The following is a 21,635-nucleotide window of genomic DNA, read 5'->3' as shown; positions in this document are numbered from 1 at the left end:
CTGCTGGGTTTTGGAAAGCAGATGAAAACCTTTCACTTGTGAAAATAAGACTGCTATTTATATCTACAGAGCTGTCAGAAGTAGCAATATTGTCTTTGCTTTAACAAGACAGTGAGTTAGAGTCTGATTTCTTGTCGCTTGTATCAAAGCCGACATTAATCAGTCTGGAGTTAGTAAGCAGCTTAAGTATCGTTATTAGCAAAAAGAAATTACTCCTGAACATTCATGCCTTCCACAAAAACTATCTAATCAAAATGTTCATTCTTGGACAAATCAAAATGGCAGATATTCAGGTTTGGAGGGCCCAGGCAGCTGCAGGCATGGTGGCCAATGGTGAATTAGTTAAAATCACAAATGCTCAAAAAGTTAGAATTAGGTCGTCACAGAGGTATCAAAGGTTTCTGAGGCTAAAGAGATAAGGGGCCGGGTATGCCTGTCCTGACAAGGAACAAACTTGCATTGAAATGAAAAAATGAAAATCGCTTATTGTCACGAGTAGGTTTCAAATGAAGTTACTGTGAAAAGCCCCTAGTCGCCACATTCCGGCGCCTGTTCGGGGAGGCTGTTACGGGCAGTGGCGGACTGGGTCTAAAAATATTGGTTGCCAGGAGACAAAGGGGGCCCACCCACAACTACAATGCTATCATTTAATTTTCATAACGAATTTTCACCACCTCCACCACCTGGAAGAACAAGGGTAGCAAATGCAAAGGAATACCACGACCTGTGAATTCCCCTCCAAGTCCCTCACCATTCTGACTTGGAAATATATTGCCGTTCCTTCACTGTCACTGAGTGAAAGTCCGGGAACTCCCTTCCTAACAGCACTTAGTTGTACCTACCCAACATGGATTGCAACAGTTCAAGAAGGCAGACACCACCATTATGGATGGGCAATAAATGCTGGCATTGCCAGTGATCCCCATATCCAGTGAATGAATAAATAAAAATCATCACGCTCCTGCTACACTAGTGTGATTAGTCTTGAAAAATATGTATATGATATTCTCATTGTATCAGCTCATGCACGTTTTCATTGGCCTAAATTGAAAATTAGTGATGAACTATAAATTTTAAGCAAGGGCTTAAGAATACCAGAACCATTTTTAAAAATGTATTTTCATGTGATTAAAAAGATATTGATTAATATAGTGAGTTCTTCTGTGTTGCCTATGTTTTTGAAAACTAAATGTAGAACAAGTGTCTGAATAAACCATGTCGTAACACACTTTCATATTTTAAGGTAAAGTCTGGAAACTATGCATTCATCTGGGATGTTGCAGCATTGGAATATATTGTGGAGAATGAACCTGACTGCACCCTTGTCACAGCAAGGAATTCTAAAGTCGATCGAGGGTATGGTATTGCTCTTCAAGATGGCAGTCCGTACAGGGATATTTTTTCTCACAGGTATGCCATTATGTTTCAAACGCAATAGTTTTGAATATCCTTCTGTGCACCTTGGTGTCTAAAATATAATTATATTCTTCTTCAATAACATTATAATGTAGTTTGATTTTAATTGCAATTGAAATGAAAACTGTATAGTTTTAATTATTTAAAGTAGCTGTGGTGATAGTCAACTTATGTTGTGGAACACACAATATCGTCAGGATTTTTCAACACCCCCCTCCCCCACCCCTCTCATGGTGTGTGAGGGAGCTGAAAATTGGCAGCCAGCTGGATCTTCCAGGCCGCCAAAGTCAATGGCCATTTGTAATTTGTATTGCTCACCGGTCGCACTGTTGGGGAACGTGCCCTGGGAGGGGGGGTTACCTTTGGTGGGACGGGAAGATCCCTCTGGTGGGAAGGGCTGGAAAATACCACCCTCTATTTTTTATCTTGGACTAATCATGGAAATGAATATGCAGCAGTTAGAATACCAGGTTGCTTAAATTCATAATGGGGAGACTCAATTGATTTCTCAATTTCAATTGGCTTTCACAATGAATCTCCCAAAAGCCACTATATATTGTTTTAATTGGAAGCAAATAAACAACATGAACAATCATTAAGAAATGAATTGTCAGTTCAACATTTGATTCAAACTGACCTCATAAAAAAGCCAAAAATATTGGCACCAATAATGCTTGTGGAAATTTCCACTGGAGAAATCGTCAGGTTTTATCATTCAAGGAAGATAGCAGTTAGTCTCCATGGCAAGACATATTGAAGAAACCTATGTTTACCTAATTGGTTGAATTAAGTAGAAAACTAAGCTATTTTCTTTGTCTGCATCCAATTTATCAAAGCAAATATATAACAAAAATCACCCCATAAAGATTTACAGGCGTCCCCAGAAAAACTTGTAAAAAAAGAAGCACTGGAGAAATGGACGAGGTAACAAATTTGTTTTATTTAAATTTCATCCTTTGTTTTATCCTGTGGTTACCATGATATAGATTATTCTGGATAGCTGCGTACGTAGCCCTCCCTGCAAATCAGTAACTTTCAATAAATATCATTACCAACACTAATACTGGTTGGGGAATAAATAATAACTGCCTTTCCCATTTTAAGGGAGATACAGATAGAAGGAATCTAGATTTTTCACATGAGCTATTGAATATGGAAGAAAGAGAGTGATGTTAAATTTCTGTAAACCATTGACCAGACGGAACTTGGAGTACACAATGCAGTTCTTGGCACCGTACTGTAAAAATAATGTGAAGCTAATGGTTTCAAAGTGTTAACAGTGAATGATTGTGTCTAAAAGAAACACAGGGTAGGATTTTCCAGTCATCCACATTGTGGCATGTTTTGCGGCACGCAATTTTCCAGCGGCAGGATCTTCCGCCCTCCCCGCTATCAACAGGTTTTCCTGGTGTTCGCACTCTCTGCTAACAGGGAGCCCTCAGTAGGGAATTGACGCCGGCAGGACCGGAAGATCCTGCTAGCGGGAACGGATGGAAAATTTCCGTCATTGGGTCTCCAAATCTAGAGCCAGAAACAGATGGAGGATGATCACTAGAAGAAGAAAAGCTTAGAAGAGGAAAAATGTCATCGTCTACAGGGTTGTGAATCTTTGGTATTTTCTGCCCAGAGGGCTGCTGATACTTAAAATGTGCAGATATTGACGACTGAAATTGATAAACAATTTAGTACTAAGGGAATCAAGGAATATAGTGATTGAGTATGAAAACTGATGGGGAATTGATCAGCAATGACTTTTGAAATGGCAGAACCGTTAATAATAATGATAACAATATATATTTATTTGATGTGAGAGTGTCAGTAAAAATTATTCATTGGCATTTATATTTTCCAAAAGATAATGGACAACTATTTTTTGCAAGAGTTGGATATAACATTTATTTTTCATCCATTGTGTATTTTCCACTGATTTAATACCTTCCAGGAAATAGAACTGTGGACACAAGGTCCCCTTTGAATGCTAATTTACATTTGCCAATGTAGCTTTAGCATAGCAATGAAGCATCTTCGGTAGTATTTCGCACTAAGCAGCAATTGTAGGGAGGGTAATCGATACAATGGGCTGGATTATCCGCTGTCGAGATTCTCTGTTATGTCGGCAGCGCACCCACGCCCAGGGATTCATCCGACAGCTTGGGACTGCTCACAGTGGGAAACCCCACTGGCCTGGTGGGATGGAGAATTCTGCAGCCGGCGGTGGCACGCCACACCGGACGGAGAATCCTGACCAATGACTGCCTCAACCTTTGCCTCTGCCTCAAGGAGTTATGAATTCAAATACCACTCCAGCCTCTTGGGCAGTCCCTCAGGGTTGAGAATGACTTGCTTCCACTCCAAGGAGGTGGGTTCTGCGGTGACTGAATAGTCCAATCCTGGATCCACAGATTCGGCCACAGGCTTGGCAGGTGGTGTTTGATGAGGTCGATTAGTTGGACGCTCTGGATTCTGTGCTCTCCTTCCGCTGTTTATGATTGGCTGCACTGCGCTCTACCCTACGACGCTCGAGGTGACTGGCACCTTCATAGATACTTCTTCTACAGTTTGTATGTTCTCAGGCAAGCGATTCCCACGTCGATGAGGATGTTGCATTTATTTAGGGAGGCTTTCAGCGTCTCCTTTTGCATTTCCTCTGCCCTCCTAGTAATCACTTGCCATTGTGGAGCTTGGAATAGAGCACTTATTTCAGGAGTCTTGTGTCCAGCATGCGGGCAATGTGGTCCACCCATCGCAGCTTGTTGAGCGTGACCAGTGCCTCAATACTGGCGATATTGGGAGAGGACGCTCACGTTAGTATGCCTATCCTGCCAGAGTACTTGCAGGATTTTGCAGAGGCAATGTTGGTGATATCGCTCCGGGATTTGAGGTGTCTGCTGTATATTGTCCATGTTTCTGATGTATACAACAGGGCAGGGACCACAGCCACTCTGTCAACATTGGACTTGGTGCTGGATTTGAGGTCTCAGTCTTCGAACACTGTGTACCTCAAGTACTCCAGCATGAGTTAACCATTAGTTGACATTCCAGCTAAATACTGAGGAATTGATGCACAGCTAGAGATGCTGTCCTTCAGATAAAATGTTAACCTGGGGCTAAGATGGTCCTATTAATTGGACATAAATAATCTCCTGGCACTAATCTAAAGAAGGGTAGGAGAATTCTCTATGGCAATCTGGCCAATATTTATCCCTTAGCCAACATCACTAAAACTGATTGTTTTAGTAATAAAACTAATGATTTTCATGTTGCTGTTTGTTGGATCTAGCTCTGTGCAAATTGATCACTTTGTTTCCTGTATTACGGCAGTAAGTACTTAGGTTGTTGTAAAGTGATTTGAAGTATCGTGAGTTCTTCCCTCAAGACTATTCCCTTACCAGAATTCCCATGATCCTTCCTCTTTTTCACCCAGCAATCTACACTTCAAGAATTGGCGTGGCGCCAATGGCCGTTCCCGCCGGCCGGTGGGGCACCAACCACTCCAGCGCGGGCCTAGCCCCTCAATGTTAGGGCTTGGCCCCTAAAGGTGCAGAGACTTCCGCACCTTTGGGGCGGCCCGACGCCGGAGTGGTTCACGCCACTCCATCCCGCCGGGATCCCCCGCCCCGCCGGGTAGGGGAGAATCCTGCCCCATAGTCAGCTCAATAAAGGCCTCTCACTGTGAAGACAATGATGAAACTCTGCTGTCTTTAAACATAAGACATGGTGTCAGGGTGAACAGATGTGTGTGTGAATGTTGCAGAGAAGACACAACTGAGAAAGGCACACAGAAATGTATGAATCTTCAAAAAAGCTGCTGAAAAAAGGACTAAGAAAAGAGAGGCTCAGTGGCACGGTTGTTAGCACTGCTGCCTCACAGCACCAGGAACCCAAGTTCGATTCTGACCTTGGGTGACTGTGTGGCGTTTGTACATTCTCCCATATATGCGTGAGTTTCCTGTGGGTGCTCCGGTTTCTTCCCACAGTCCAAATATGTGTAGGATAGGTGGATCGGCCATTCTAAATTGTCCCTTAGGATAGGTGGGATTGCAGAGATAGAATGGGTAATTGGGCCGAGTTGGGGTGCTCTTTCAGATGGCTGATGCAGATTCAATAGGCTGTATGGTCTCCTTCTGCACTGTTGTGATTCTGTGAAAAGCAAATACATACTGAAAGCCTGCAAGTAAATTTTGGGTAATGAACATGGCAAACATTGTAAACCTTCAAACCAAGATCCAGTATAAATGAAAGGCAATACAAAGCAGGACTGCCACTTTTTCTACTTGCTATGACAAAACTATGAGCTATCAACAGAGTTACATAATAAATCAGAACCAATGAAAGGAGCCACACTTCTAACACTGCCGGGGAATAACTGCTATGAAGTGTATTCTGCTTTAAATCTAACTGACAAACAAAGAAAACTGACGGCAGAGAATTTGAAAGCCTTGAATGAACAAGTTGAACACTGAGTGAACGTTACATATAAATGCTATGTATACAACATTAGAGTTCAAGGTGAAGATGAGACCATTGGATAGTATGTGACTGCTGTATTACAGCTTGCAGAGTCCTGTGAATTCGGACAGCTAAGATATGATCTGATTAAATATGAAATAGTCTGAGGTGTATGAGACCTCACAGTGAAAGAAAGTTGACTGAAGGAGGAGAAATGTGCACTCTGGAAAGTGAGAAATGTGTATAGAAATGCAGAGCATGTGAAACATCAGTTAGAGCACGTGCATGGCAGAGCAGACTAGGGGATATATTCTGCTGAGAGACATTTCAGGCTGAAAGAGCAGATAAATTGCAGACAAAGGGCAGGATTCAAATCCTGTGGAGGACATTGTACAAAGAAAAACAAGGATTTCCAAGCATGGGGAAAGCAGCGCTTTAACTTTAAGCAGCCAAGTTATTTAGCATACCAGTACTTGGCAAGTAGAAAATCAAAGCAAGCCGATACGGATGGCCACTGGTGTGATATCAACATAAGAGTCTGATGAAGAGCTACACACTACTATGGCAAATCAATTGGGCGATAAATGGTTTATGACTGTTACACTCCTTCTACAGTCATCATTGTATCAAGCGAACAAGAAGTGTTGGTGTAATGAACTCCAATTGGCTTTATTGGTTGGCCAAATGGAGTATGAGCTCCCTCATTGATAGCTCATTGAGGGGGCCCATATAAGCACCTGTGTAGGCTTTGTGAGCCAGTCTTAAGTTGACTGGACTGCTAGCACCACTGTTTGTAGCTGCTCCTGTAATATCGTTATTGTAAATAAATATTGGTGTGGTGACGGAACTCCTGCCTCCCGTGGATTACTACAGTTAGGCAGACAATGGTGTTTCATGGAACATCATGACCTTCACAGGGCTGTGCAAGGTGGCACAACATGGTGATCTGCAAATGAAAACCCTCGAGTTAGGTTAAAGCTGTAAAGCATTGTCTGACAGCCCAATTCAATGGCAAGAAAAAAACCTCAGAATTCCAGATCATAGATGGGAGACAATGGCCACTCAGCTCTGATGCAATTCTAAAGTTTGGACAGGTAACCCTGAATGTGCCAAGTGAGGTTTATAACATGTAAATGTATCTTTAGGCAGCACGGTGGCGCAATGGATTAGCCCTGCTGCCTCATGGCGTCGAGGTCCCAGGTTCAACCCCAGCTCTGGGTCACTTTCCGTGTGGAGTTTGCACATTCTCCCCGTGTTTGCATGGTTTCGGTCCCACAATCCAAAGATGTGCAAGATAGGTGGATTGGTCACACTAAATTGCCCATTTAATTGGAAAAAACGAATTGGGTACTCAAAATTCTTTTTTTTAAATGTAAACGTATCTTTGCACTTACTCATCTGGAACCTTTTTGATGGTCAATGGTTTGCGGCTGCGATATGTTGTTAACCTCAAACGTTGGGATGTCATCTCAAAGTAGATGCGAGGGTAAAACCAATTCAGCATCTTCCAAAAATAGTTCTAGCTGCCCTCAAGCCAAGCCTAAAAGTCAAATTGGATGCCCTGGAAAATAGGGGAGTTATCAATAAAGTGACAGCTCCTGCAGACTAGATTAGCAGCACGGCTGCAGTGGAACAACTTGGAAAGCTTTGCATGTGCTTAGACCTGAAGGATCTAAACATGGCGCTGCAGAGATCTCTCTCCCCATGCCAACCTCGGAAGGACTTTTGCTGAAATTTGTGAAGGTAAAAATATCTAATACCCTGTTTGCGAAGGATGGTTACTGGCAGATGAAGCTGGATGAAAACAGTAACTTTCTCATGACTTTCTGCTTGGCGCGCGGGAGGTACAGATGGTTGATCATGCTGTCTGGAATTTCCACGGCTGCAGAAGGCTATCAGCAAAAACACCATGAGATAGTCAGTGATCATCCTGGAGTGGAAGCCCAAGTGGATTACTTGTTAGCCGATAGATGTGGAGATGCAATGGAGAACGCCACAGCTGGCCATGATCAGAATTTAACATAACTGCTAAGAGAGATCTCACCAGATTTATCTGAAACTGACCCAAGAAAAACTTGCAATAAAGATTCCTGAGATCAAGGACACCGGTCGTATACGGATGGCAAAAGATCTTAATCTAGATCCTGCCAAGGTGAGAGTTGTAGTGGTATGTAGTTACCAACAGATGTGAAAGCAGTGCAACAAGTTGTTGGATTTGTGAACTATTTAGCAAACTCTGCCTAATTTAATGTTGGAGTGTGAACCACTATACAAGTTCTCTGTCAAAGGGATGCAGTGTTATTGCGGAACAGAATAAGAAGCAGTGTTCAGTAAAATCAAACGACTAGTACCAACAATGTCAGTCCTGGAGTACCATGATGTCAATGATGAAGTCACCTTGTCGTGTGGTGCCAGCAAGATAGGTCTTTGAGCAACCCTAATGCAGCAAGGACAAACAGTTGCATTTGCATCCAGGGCATTAATGCAAACAGAATGCCATGCATTTTCATCAATACCTGCTTGGGAGAGACAATGTAACAGTGGAATCTAACCACAAACATCTTCAAATCAGCTTTCTCAAACTGTTGCTATCTGCTCCAAAACACCTGCAAAGAAGGTTACTTCATTGACAAAGAGATCATCTGGACGTGAGATATAAGCAAGGAAAACAAATATACATCGCAAGCATGCTGTCAAAAGCAGCCCCCCCCCCCCCCCCCCCCCATGAAGAAAGTTGTGGATGCTGCAAGAAAATGTGAAATCTTCCAGCTTAAATGTGAAGCAGTAACTCAACATGATCTGGAAGTCATAAGCATAGCTTTCGACCAGCGGCGAAAAGCCACCGGCCGTCGATTCTAAAAGGATAAAATGCACATTACCTGCGCTCAGATATCATGTCCAACCTTCATCTCGGTGCAGAAGCCTCGGGCCTCCACCCCGGTCTGCACAGGCTCCAGCGCGGCGCAGGAGGAGTGCAGCCCCTCCCTTATGATGGGGCCAGTTTGGGAATACCCATTGAAGACAGGTGTTTAAACTGCGGAATTTGACTGAATACAACAATCAACCTATTTAACAAGTGTTTTGAAGATATGGAGACATTTTGAGCATTTTTCTTTGCTCTTTCTTTTATACAGTCATTAGTGTTGTTATTGGTACTTTTAAGGTAATTTTTTATGATTAAAGGTGATTATTTGTAAGTCAGCATAGGTTGTGAAACTTTTAAAATCTGCACTATATTATTATAAAACTTTACATGTGGCATGCTAAAAAATATACGGATGTTTTAATTTAGATTATGGTCATAAGACTTTAAAGGCACCCCAGGATGTTTTGATGTCACTGTCTTTGTAACATCTGTTTTTTTAAATTTGTGTTTATAAGAAAGCCATTTGGCCCATCGAGTCTGCACCGATGCTCCGAAAAGGCACCCTACCATGGCCAACCCCCAACCATATGCCCGAAACCCCACCGAATCTTTGGAACACTAAAGGGCAATTTAGCAAAGCAAATCCACCTAACCTGTACTGTGGAAGGAAACCAAAGTGCCTGGAGGAAACAGTGGTGGCACAGTGGTTAGCATTGCTGCCTCACAGTGCCAGGGACCAGGGTTCAATTCCGGTCTTGGGTGAATGTCTGTGTGGAACTTGTGCGTTCTCCCTTGGTCTGCGTGGGTTTCGTCAGGGTGCTCTGATTTCCTCCCACAGTCCAAAGATGTTCAGGTTAGGTACATTGGCCATGCTAAGATGCCTCTTCATGTCCAGGGATGTACAGGTCATATTCCGGCGACAAGGCGGGGGAGTGGGCCGAGGTAGGGTGCTCTTTCAGAGGATCAATACAGACTTGATTGTCTGAATGGCCTCCTTCTGCACAGTAGGAATTCTATGGTTCTTTTCCATGATTCCAGGAAACTCATGCAGATATGGAGAGAATGTGCAAACACCACGCAGTCACCTGAGGTCTGAATTGAACACCAGTTCCTGGTATTGTAAGGCAGCAGTGCTAACCACTATGCTACCACGTTACCGGTGCTATTATGTTTCTGCCTTGTTTATTTCAATTATCTTATTCATTTCTAATTATTTCATAATTAAATACTGCGTTTTGATGTTTAAGTAATTCATTTGTAGAAGCTTGAAAAGTTCAATGTGAACATTTATTAACAAAACTCATTTTATAAATACAAAACTTTGAAACCAGTTAACATTTAACTTAGCGTTTAACTTTATCAGCTGAACAATGACACTAAACTACCTCAACTTTTACAAATTTCTTGCAATAAAATATATTTTCTCCCTTAAACACGACAGTTCTGCCTATTTGTAAAGAGGAGGTGGGGAAGTGAGGGTGGGAGGAGGGAGGGGGAAAGGGAAGAGGGGAGGGAGGGGAGGATTTTGACATATCAGTTGTTAATGTAACAAGCTCAAAGTCCTCAAGCTCAAAGCAGCAGCCACTGAAGTGGACTATCCTGGCGCACTTCTCCTCTGACATAATTTAGGAATGTCCTTCATCAGGAGTGGGTAATTGATTCACTGCAATACCTGTCCAGAGAGATACTTCACATTAGCTTACAGGAGGTTTGCATATGTCTACTAAGGCATTAAACTTTGATAAAGCATTTGAAGTAATCACTGAGGCTTGTAATGATGAACATTACATCAAGGAGAATCTTAACAAAACCGCTTAAAATACATTACAAAATCTAAATGTACTTTAACTCTGAATCAGCTGGGAGGACAGGCGTGCTAACTTTAGTGTCCTTTAAGGAGTCAATAGCATCAGTATTGAGGTTATGATCATCTGGGCCGCCCATATGCTTAGGACGTCAGAGTCCCGACTACCAAATCAAATCTTCTTTACCAGCTCAAGGAAGGATCCCAAACAAAAGGATGACAAAGGAAGCTCTTCAAAGAAACCTTGAAGGCTTACCTCAAGAAATGGAACATAGACATCAATGCCTGGGAGACCTTTGGTCAGAAGAGACCTACTTGGAAAAACCTCCTGATGAAGGGTCACAATTCTTCAAGAACACCCGATGGCAAGAGGGGGCCCAGGAAAGGAGACTGAGAAAGCAATAACCACAACATAAACCACCTTCTGGAAACTCCTACCAAATGAGTGATTAAAGATGCGACTCTAGAATTGGATGCAACAGCCTCGCAAGGACCCACAGAACCCGTGACCAGTAACACAGAGTATCTTAGGCGGACAGTCATACTTGGTAGCGAGTGATCACCGCATTACATCCATTATAGTTCCTTTAATATAATTAACATCCTCATGACATGCTTGTTACAACTTCTGGTTTCAGTTGCTTTTTTTTGTGACAAACCAAATTTTTAAAAGAAAATTATTTCACTTTCTCTGTCTCCAAACTCAGTTTATTCAGTCAAGTACCCTTTTCATGGAATTAACAGCCTCATGACAAACCAAAGTTTTAAAAAGATAAATATGTATGTTCCTTTTATTTTGTTTGCATTTTAAACATATTTATAAATGCTAAACACTAATAATATCAAACATTAACCTACCAGAAAAGTATCCTGCCTCTGCTAGACGGAAAAATTAAAGTTCAAATAAAAAGGTGTAAAAACGCACCTAATATTGGGGCAAGTGGCCCAAGTTAGCGATGTCCTGCATTTTTCATTCAAGAACTCCAGCGCAGTGCAGGGTTTCAAGCAGAGAAAACAAAATGACCAGGTGTGTAAATGGCGTGCACTTCCGGCACACATGCTCATACGGCTGTACTTCCGGGTCATCAAGTTATGCATGTGCGGTGGACAATGACTTAAGTCGCTAACTAGGGAGGAAGTTACGGGACATTGAATCTGACAGACAGGTGCCTTGCTCAAATCAAGCGAACTACTTAATGCAACGTAGCTCTACAAGCACTACAGGAAGTAGTGATGAAAGAATGGCCTGAGAGCATTAAAGGCACATCTATGCTCACAAGAGCATGTTGGGAATACCGAGATGAATTGACAACCCAAGATGGCATCTTATCCCTAAGGAGATAAGAGGAGAGATGCTGAAATGCATCTATGCAAGTACTCAAGGAATTAAATTGACTCTGTGAAAGGCAAGAGAAGTGAAGTTATCCACTGACCAAACATAAGCATTGAAATTAAAGACCACAATGACCAGCGCAGTGCTTGTACCGACATTAGGCTAAACAAGCTAGCGAGCCATTGATGTTGCCTGCCATCCCAGAAATACCATGGATGAAGGTGGGTGTAGACCCCTTCCCTGCAACAGGAACTGATTATCTTGTCATTGTAGACTGTTATTCTAAATACTGGGAGTCTGGACAGCTGACTTCAATGGCAAGAAGAGAAATATTAGAATGCCTGAAAGCACATTTCAATTGTCAGTGCTGAGTAACGATTGCCCTCAGTTCACATGTGAAAAATTCAACTACTGCACATCACCTCTGCACTATCCCTGTTCGAATGGAAAGACTGAGATGTCCGTGAAAATCAACACAGGAATTGTCATGAAATCAAGCAAATCTAGCACAGACACATACAAGGTAACCTCGAGTGGATAGATACACCAACTGAAGGCATGAAAAGTAGTCCTGTCTAAAGACTAATGTCACAACACACCTAAAAACAACTCCTCCAATAGCAAAAAAACAACTGAAACCAGAAGTTGTAACAAGCATGGATGAAAAGATCAAGATGGAACAGCAAAAACCAAATTGCACTTTGACAGGGTTGCCAAACCTTTACTAGAGCTGAGCATTGGAGAGTCAGACAGGATACAAACCCTTCAAAGCTCTCCCTAGGAATCAGCCCTGATGGAAACTTGGGACATATGGGGCGAAATTCTCCGACCCCACGCAGGGTCGGAGAATCGGCCGGCAGCGGCGTTAATCCCGCTCCCGCAGGGTTTTTAAATCTCTGACCGGCCAAAAACCGGCGCTGTGCAAATCCCGCCGGCAGCCTCTGAAAACAGCTGGCGCCGGCGGGATTTCATTTTTTTTTTAGTTTCCACAAATCTCCGGCCCGGATGGGCCGAAGTCCCGCCGACGTGGCCACGGGTCACGTCGGCGAAAATCACAGTTGCTTTAAAACGGCGTCAACCATTGATGATGGTTGACGCCGCTCAGTGTCGGGGGGGGGGGGGTGGGTTGCGGCATCGGGGGGGGTTGCGGCATCGGGGGGGGGTTGCGGCATCGGGGGGGGGTTGCGGCATCGGGGGGGTTGCGGCATCGGGGGGGGGTTGCGGCATCGGGGGGGGTTGCGGCATCGGGGGGGTTAGGGCATCGTCGGGGGGGTTTGGGGGCAGCGGCGTGCAGAGAGGGGGGGCGACGGATGCCCGGGGCCAACGCACCATCGCCCCCCCTCTGTACGCCGCTGCCCCCTACTCCAACCACCCCCCCCTCACCACCCCTACCTCCCTCCAACGCCCCTACCCCCCTCCCCACCACCCCTACCCCCCTCCCCACCACCCCTACCCCCCTCCCCACCACCCCTACCCCCCTCCCCACCACCCCTACCCCCCTCCAACGCCGCCCCCCCCATCTCTCGCAACGCCGCAACCCCCCACCCTCAACACCGCAACCCCCCCTCATCGCCGCAACCCCCCCCTCTCAACGCCAGGTCCCCCCCCTCTCAACGCCGGGTCCCCCCCCTCTGAACGCCGGGTCCCCCCCTCCTCAACGCCGGGTCCCCCCCCCCCCCCCCCAACGCCGGTACCCACACCCCGTCCCCCTCAACTCAACGCCGCAAACCCCCCCCCACAACTCAACGCCGCAAACCCCCCCAACTCAACGCCGCAACCCCCCCCCCTCAACTCAACGCCGCAACCCCCCCCCCTCAACTCAACGCCGCAACCCCCCCCCTCTCCTCTCAACTCAACGCCGCAAACCCCCCCCCCTCCTCTCAACTCAATGCCGCAAACCCCCCAACGCCGGGTCTGTCTCTCTCCTCCTCCCCCCCCCCAAATGCCGGGTCTGTCTCTCCTCCTCCCCCCCCCCAAAATGCCGGGCTGTCTCTCTCCTCCTCCCCCCCCCCCAAATGCCGGTCTGTCTCTCCTCCTCCCCCCCCCCCAAAATGCCGGGCTGTCTCTCTCCTCCTCCTCCCCCCCCCCCCCTCAAATGCCGGGCTGTCTCTCTCCTCCTCCTCCCCCCCCCCCCCAAATGCCGGGTCTGTCTCTCCTACTCCCCCCCCCAAAATGCCGGGCTGTCTCTCTCCTCCTCCCCCCCCCCCCCCAAATACCGGGCTGTCTCTCTCCTCCCCCCCTCCCCAAATGCCGGGCTGTCTCTCTCCTCCTCCCCCCCCCCCCCCCCAAATGCCGGGTCTGTCTCTTCTCCTCCCCCCCCAAAATGCCGGGCTGTCTCTCTCCTCCTCCCCTCCCCCCCCCCCCCAAACGCCGGGCTGTCTCTCTCCTCCTCCCCCCCCCCCCCCCCGAATGCCGGGTCTGTCTCTCCTCCTCGCCCCCCCCCCCCCAAAATGCCGGGCTGTCTCTCTCCTCCTCCTCCCCCCCCCCAAAATGCCGGGCTGTCTCTCTCCTCCTCCTCCCCCCCCCAAATGCCGGGTCTGTCTCTCCTCCTCCCCCCCCCCCAAAATGCCGGGCTGTCTCTCTCCTCCTCCCCTCCCCCCCCCCAAACGCCGGGCTGTCTCTCTCCTCCCCCCCCCCCCCCCAAAATGCCGGTCTGTCTCTCTCCTCCTCCTCCCCCCCCCCCAAACACCGGGCTGTCTCTCTCCTCCCCCCCCCCCCCCAAACGCCGGGCTGTCTCTCTCCTCTCCTCCCCCCCCCCCTCCAAAACGCCGGGTCTCACCACTTCCGCAGCTGGTGAAACTGACGCGTATCGCGTCAGTCAGCTGCTGGCCCCTCCGGGAACGGAGAATAGCGGCCTAAAAGAAGGCCCCGACGCCGGAGTCATCTACACCGATTTTTCTCGCCGGAAATCGGCGTTACGACGGTCTGCAGAGAATTTCGCCCATGTACAGAAAATCCCACCTCAATTATACACAGTGGAAGTAGACAACCAAATATAACGGTGCAACCGTAGGCATGTCTGTGCAACTAATGAAGTTGCTCCTTCACAAAATGATGCTGTTCCTTCACAGCAATTGGTCATTCAGGAAGAAAGGATCTCACCAGCTGTACTAAGAACAAAATTACCATCAACCCCAGATATCCATGTGTCCTCAGCAACTGCAATGGAACAACAACAGTCACCACAACAGGTGTCATGGGAATGGCATTCTCCAGACAAAGAACCCCACCCAGACGAACAATCAATGTCAACGCAAAAGACCTGTCCAATTTTAAAACTATTTTTTGTAATCAATACAGGTGCGGCGACTGACTAGTAGAACTAAAGGTTGTCAATGCATGAGAATAGCCGGAGTGGACTGGGAAAAGATAATTTTAGGTACATCTGTGACAAAACAGTGGGTTGCATTCAAGAAGGAAATAAGGAGAGTACAGGGCCAACATGTTCCAATAAAGAAAAAGGGTGGGACCAATAAATCCAGTAAACCTTAGATATCAAGAGATATACAGCATTGGATAAAGAGCAAAAGGGAGGCCTATGACAGATTTTGAGGGCTCAAAACAGCAGAAACCCTAGAGGCGTATAGATTGTGCTCAAGGAAACTGAGAAAGGAATTAGGAGAGCAAAACAGGGACATAAAAATATACTGGCAGGTAAAATAAAGGAAAACCCTAAGTTGTTTTACAAATACATTAAGAGTAAAAGGATAACTAGGGAAAGAGTTGGGCCTATTAAGGATCACAATGGTAATTTACGTATGGAGCCAGAGGACGTAGGTAGGGTTCTAAATGAATACTTTTTGTCAGTGTTCACTAGTGAGAGGGACAGTGTGGGTGTAGAAGTCTGAGAGAAGGACATGATAAAATGAAATACATTTTCATAGAGAGGAGGTTCTGAATGGTCTGGCAGGCTTAAAAATAAATAAAACTCCAGGCCAGATGATATGATTGAGGCAAAGGAGGAAATAAGAAGGGCTCTGGCAAGGAGGAAATAGCAGGGGCACTGGCAATAATTTTCAATTCCTCTCTGACCACAGGAGAGGTGCCAGTGAGGTACGATATTCAGGAAGGAAGGGATAAGCCAGGAAACTATAGGCCAGTCAGTCTAACCTCAGTGGTAGGGGGACTATTGGAAGCAATTCTGAGAGACAGAATCAATTTTAATTTGCAGAGGTGGCAATTAATCAAGAACAGTTAGCATGGTTTTTTAAGGGGAGGTCATGTCTAACCAATTTGATTGAATTTTTCGAAGAGGTGGCCAGGTATGTAGAGAGGTTAATGCGTTTGACATAGTCTACTTGGACTTCAGCAAAGTTTTTGATAATGTTCCATGTGGGAGACTAATAGCCAAGGTAAGAGCCCATGGAATCCAAGGAAACCTTTCCAGAATTAGCTGAGTGGCAGCTAATGATGATGATGGTTGAGGGGTGTTTTTCTGGCTGAACGCCTGCATCCAGTGGGGTCCTGCAGGGATCAGTTTTGGGGCCCTTGATGTTTGTGGTTTATATAAATGATTTAGACATGAATGTAGCAGAATTGGTCAGTAAGTTTGTGGATAATACAAAAATTGGTGGGATGGTAAATAGTGAGGAGGTAGCCTTAGATTATAGGAGGGTATAGATGGGCTGATCAGTTACAAATAGAATTAAACCCGGATAAGTGTGAGATGATGCACTTAGGCAGGATAAACAAGGCAAGGGAAAGCAAAGGGGAAAGCAGCCTATAGTCATGTGGGACTATTGTGACTTTACCTAATCTGCTGTTACATGCAGCCATGTTCCTGATGACAGGCCTTTTCTTCCACGCTTGAGCTGCTTGCTATAACTGTCATAAAGCACTCTCAAACTTTATCCATCAAAAAAAAACAGCAGACAGTGAAAAAGTCCATAAAATTAGCTTTTTCACAAACTCAATAGCTTGTTAACTGATAAGTTAATTCTGATAAATATGTTTGCTCGCTTTGCATAATATTTGAGACTGGCATGTTGAAGTCATATACCTGACCCAATGTCATATTACCACATTTTACATTCAGGCCGGGGGGGGGGGGGGGGGGGGGGGGCTGAGAGGGGAGAGGGGGTGTGGTCATCCCGCCTCGTCTTGCTTGAGTTGTATTGTAAATTCCAGACTCTGGTTCACAACGCAGTTCTCAGTGCACTATTGGTGGTCTGTCCAGGACTTTGTATAACTGACGCAAGACGTTGACCCACTTTGTCTTCCACGCCTGTAGATCCGAAGGTCAGAATTCCATTTTGATAGCCTCTTGAAGCCCAAGTCTCTTTCAACATCCATTGGTTCACTTTGCACCATTTAGAAACAACTCTTTCTGAACAGAGGTGAAGTTACACGGGATCAGAGGTGAGGTGGTAAGATGGATACAGAACTGGCCTAGTCACAGAAGGCAAAGGGTAGCAGTAGAAGTGTGTTTTTCTGAATGGAAGATTGTGACTAGTGGTGTTCCAAAGGGATCTGTGCTTGGGCCTCTGTTGTTTGTGGTGTACATAAACGATTTGGAGGAAAATGTAGCCGGTCTGATTAGTAAGTTTGCGGATGACACCAAGGTTGGTGGAGTGGCAGGTAGTGTTGAGGATTGTCAGAAGATACAGCAAGACATAGATAGGTTGGAGACTTGGGCAGAGAATTGGCAAATGGAGTTTAATCCGGACAAATGTGAGGTAATGCATTTTGGTAGGTCTAATATAGAGGGGAAGTATACTGTAAATGATAAAACTCTGAGGAATATAGAAAGTCAGAGAAATCTGGGTGTGCAGGTCCACAAATCTTTGAAGGTGGCAACACAAGTGGACAAGGTAGTCAAGAAAGCATATGGAATGCTTGCTGTCATTGGACGGGGCATCGAGTATAAAAACTGGCAAGTCATGCTACAGTTGTATAGAACCTTGGTCAGGTTGCACTTGGAATATTGCGCACAATTCTAGTCAACACACTACCGGAAGGATGTGGAGGCTTTGAAGAGGGTGCAGAGGATGTCTACCAGGATGTTGCCTGGTCAGGAGGGTGTTAGCTATGTGGAGAGGCTGAATAGACTTGGACTGTTTTCATTAGAAAGACGGAGGTTGAGCGGTGACCTGATAGAGGTCTACAAGATTATGAGGGGCATGGATAGAGTGAATGGGCAGGTATCTTTCCCAGTGTGGAGGGGTCAGTCAGTGGGGCAAAGTTTAGAGGAGATATGCAAGACAGATTTTTTACGCAGAGGGTGGTGAGTGCCTGGAACCTGTTGCCAGGGGAGGTTATGGAAACAGATACATTAACTGTGTTCAAAAGGCATCTTGACAAACACATAGATAGGATCAGTATAGAGGGATATGGGGCAAGGAAGTGCTGAGGGTTTTGGCAAAGGTTGGTATCATGACCGGTACAGGCTTGGAGGGCCAAAGGGCCTGTTCCTGTGCCGTATAATTCTTTGTTCTTTGATTGTTTTAAATCGAAAGTGGATGTTTTCACATTTAGCTACATTGATATCCAGTTGCCACAGTTTACCTGTTTATTCAATCTATTAATATCTCTGGGCGGTATTCTCCGCTCCCGATAAAAATCGGGATGGCCGTCGTGAAATCAGCCGAGGTTCACGACTGCCTTGGGGCCCGCTTCCCGCACCTAATTCACCCCCACCCAGGGGGCTAGGAGCGGGCCTCCGTTTTTCCCGGCTGCGACCTTGTCGCGCCGGAAATGAGACGCAAAATGGCGCATTTGTGAGGTCATCCGTGCATGCGCGGGTTGCCAGTTCCAATCCGCGCATGCGCGGATGACTTCATCATGCAGACGGCGTGAACCGCGCATGCGCGGTGGCCGTCTGTCTCCTCAGCCGCCCGGCAAGACGTGTCGGCTTGATCTTGCCGGGCAGTGCATCCGTTTTGGACGCTGGCCCGACGATCGGTGGGCACCGATCGCGGGCCTGTCCCCTCCCAAGCACAGCCGTGGTGCTCCCATGCCAATCAGGCCCCTAGATACCCCAAACGGGCATCTGCCGCCCGTTTCACGAATGCAGCGACCAGGTGTGGTTGCTGCCGTGTTGAAACGGGCGTGAAGGGCTGGCCGCTCGGCCCATCGGGCTCGGAGGATCGCCGTTCGCCGTGAAAAACAGCGAGCGCCGATTTTTCCGAGCGGGGTGGGGGGCGGGGGGACGCCGGGGGGAGTGAAAAATGTCAGGAGGTTCTCCCACGCCACATGGGGAGCGGAGAATTCCGCCCAGATTTGATGTGCCTATCTCTCATGTTTACAATGCTACCGATCTTTGCGTTGACAGGAAATTTAGTTATGTAGATGTCTATTCCATCATCTAAGTCATTAATAAATATGGTGAATAGTTGAGGTCCCAACACAGATCCTTATGGAACACCTTTCTAATAAATAGAAAACCTGCCCATAATCCCTGCTCGCTGTCTTCTGCAACTAAGCTAATTTTTGAAACAGGTCAATAATTTGTTTTTGATTCCATGAGTTTCAACTTTAGCTAATGATTAGAATCATAAATAAGCCAACATTCTATTTACGCAATACATCCTTTGCCTTTAATCCATTCACATTTTATTTCAAGCTTCTTCTTGCTGATCTTCTGAAACACCATAGCAACTGTTGCTCAGATACCTCAGGAACGTCTTTTACCTGTTGTAACTACTGGGTTATTTGTGGAACATATTTAATACCGTCAGAAATAAGACACACGTAGTTTGCTTGTAATTGTAGTCATGGAATAATGATAGATTTGTGAATTTTTCCTCTCAAACATTGGATAAAAATGGATAGATTACTCATTTTTAAGTAATAAAATATATTCCCCACACATTATTGGTAATAAAACTGTAAAAATAAGAGCAGGTCCTGTGTAATTAATTAATTGTAATATCCAGGACAGGACAGTTAATTGCCACCTCTTTTGCTCTTTTCAACACAAGGCATAAGGTTCACTGATGATTCCACCTTCTTAGTTTAATAGATTTAAGGGAAGGAGGACATCCTGTCTATTGAACTATTACACAATTTACAACATTGCTGATGACAGGAAAGGAAAGTAGCTATCCTTACCCAATCGGCCAACATGAGATCCAGATCCACAGAAATGTGGTTGAGTTTCAACTATCTCTGAGATAGCCTTGCAATCCACGCAGTTGTAGCAAACTGATACATGTGACGTAAGAATAGCACTGTTCAGATTGAGAATGGGGATATTTGTGGAACCTGCACCTCCAGTTAATGCTGAATGGTCCACCACCATTTACCACTGTATGTGGCAGGGCTGCAGAGCTTAGATCTTATCCATTGGTTGTGGAGATCAATTAGCTCTGTCTATTACTTTATGCTTCTGATGTTTGGCATGCAAGTAGTCCTGTGTTGTAGCTTCACTGCGTTAGCACCTCACTTTTAGGTATGCCTGTGCAGCTCCCACAGTCCAAAGATGTGCTGGTTAGGTAGAGTGGCCATGCTAAATTGCCCCTTAGTGTCTAAAGATGTGCAGGTTAGGTGGATTGGCCATGATCAACAGTTATGGGGACAGGGCTGGGGAGTGGGCCTAAGTAGAGTACTCTTTTGGAAGATCAGTGTAGACTCAATGGGCTGAACGGCCACCACCTGAACTGTATGTTCTATGTTCTAATAGCGTAACCACCCACAGGGCCCCCCATAATCAGGGGACCCCCACAAGGACCCCTACAATAGGGACAATCCTGACAGGGACCCCCTGCCTAAATGAACCCCCTCCACAGACCACCACCCCACACGAAGACCTCCCCGCACAGACACCCCTCGTCCCACAGAAAAGTGACTGCCGTCTGGAAGCTAGACAAGGACTGTGGGCAGCATTATAGCTGTAATACTTGCCTTACAACCCCGCCTGTCCATTCCTCAAAGGAGAGCAGCTGTGCCTGTATCTGATTCCCACAGATCCATTATTTACAAGCAATTCAAGGCTCTCCAGTCATGGTCTGTGATTGACAGCTTGTAAAAACCATCTGCATCTTTGAGCCATGCATATCATTTCAGGCTTCAGTGGCGCAAGTGGTGAAAGCCCAATGTTTGTAAACATTGACAAAACAAAGAGATGTAAGTGTAGCGAAATCACACACTTGACAGCGTGAATGTGATCCACAATCTCTTTGATGTGGTCAATGTTTACAAATATTGGGGTTTCACCACTAGGCCACTGAAGCAAGGGATATGAATGCATCAAAGCTACAGATGGTTTTTACAAGCTGCCAATCACAGACCACTACTCCAAAGCTATGAATTGTCGGCAGATAATAGTGTAGGAACCAGAGGCAGGCACAGCGGCTCTCCTTTGAAGAATGGACAGGTGGAGCTGCAAGGTAAGTATTACAGCTATAATGCTTCCCATTGCCCCTCTCTGGACTATTCTCTTGCTTCCAGACAGGGGTCCCTTTTCTGGGGGGGTGGTCTATGTGGGGAAGGTATCTGTAGTAGGGGCCAACTATATGTGGGGAGTCTGTGAAGAGGGTCCCCTTCTTAGGCAGAGGGTTCCTGGGAGGTCCCCCTCTTACAGGGGTCCTTGGGCATCCCGTTACTATAGGGGTCCCTGTGGAGGGAGTTGTAGGGGAACGGCCTGCTAGAGGAGCAGGAGAAGGCAGTGCATGGTGGCGGGGGAGGGGGGAGCTGACCATGGATGGACTCGGATGATCCCTATCAGCATGACGCTGGCTTGGTCGATCTCGCGGTGGGCCAAGGTAGGAGCGGTTGCCTCCTTGGCCCACCAAGAGGTCCATCATGTCAGTTTCACGATTACTGAGAGC

General features: G+C 46.1%; 1 protein-coding gene across 1 annotated transcript in view; it reads left to right on the top strand.

Annotated features, from left to right (window-relative positions):
• Positions 1 to 21,635, top strand: part of LOC119965205 (glutamate receptor ionotropic, delta-2-like) — a 591,162-nt gene that overhangs the window by 536,536 nt on the left and 32,991 nt on the right. The window contains exon 14 of the mRNA XM_038795644.1: positions 1,244 to 1,410. Coding sequence (XP_038651572.1) covers positions 1,244 to 1,410 — 167 coding nt within the window. The remainder of the gene's footprint in view (positions 1 to 1,243; positions 1,411 to 21,635) is intronic.

The sequence above is a fragment of the Scyliorhinus canicula genome, chromosome 4, assembly GCF_902713615.1.
Source record: "Scyliorhinus canicula chromosome 4, sScyCan1.1, whole genome shotgun sequence".
In the NCBI taxonomy this organism is placed as follows: Eukaryota; Metazoa; Chordata; class Chondrichthyes; order Carcharhiniformes; family Scyliorhinidae; genus Scyliorhinus; species Scyliorhinus canicula.
This window is presented reverse-complemented; position numbering and strand designations above follow the sequence as displayed.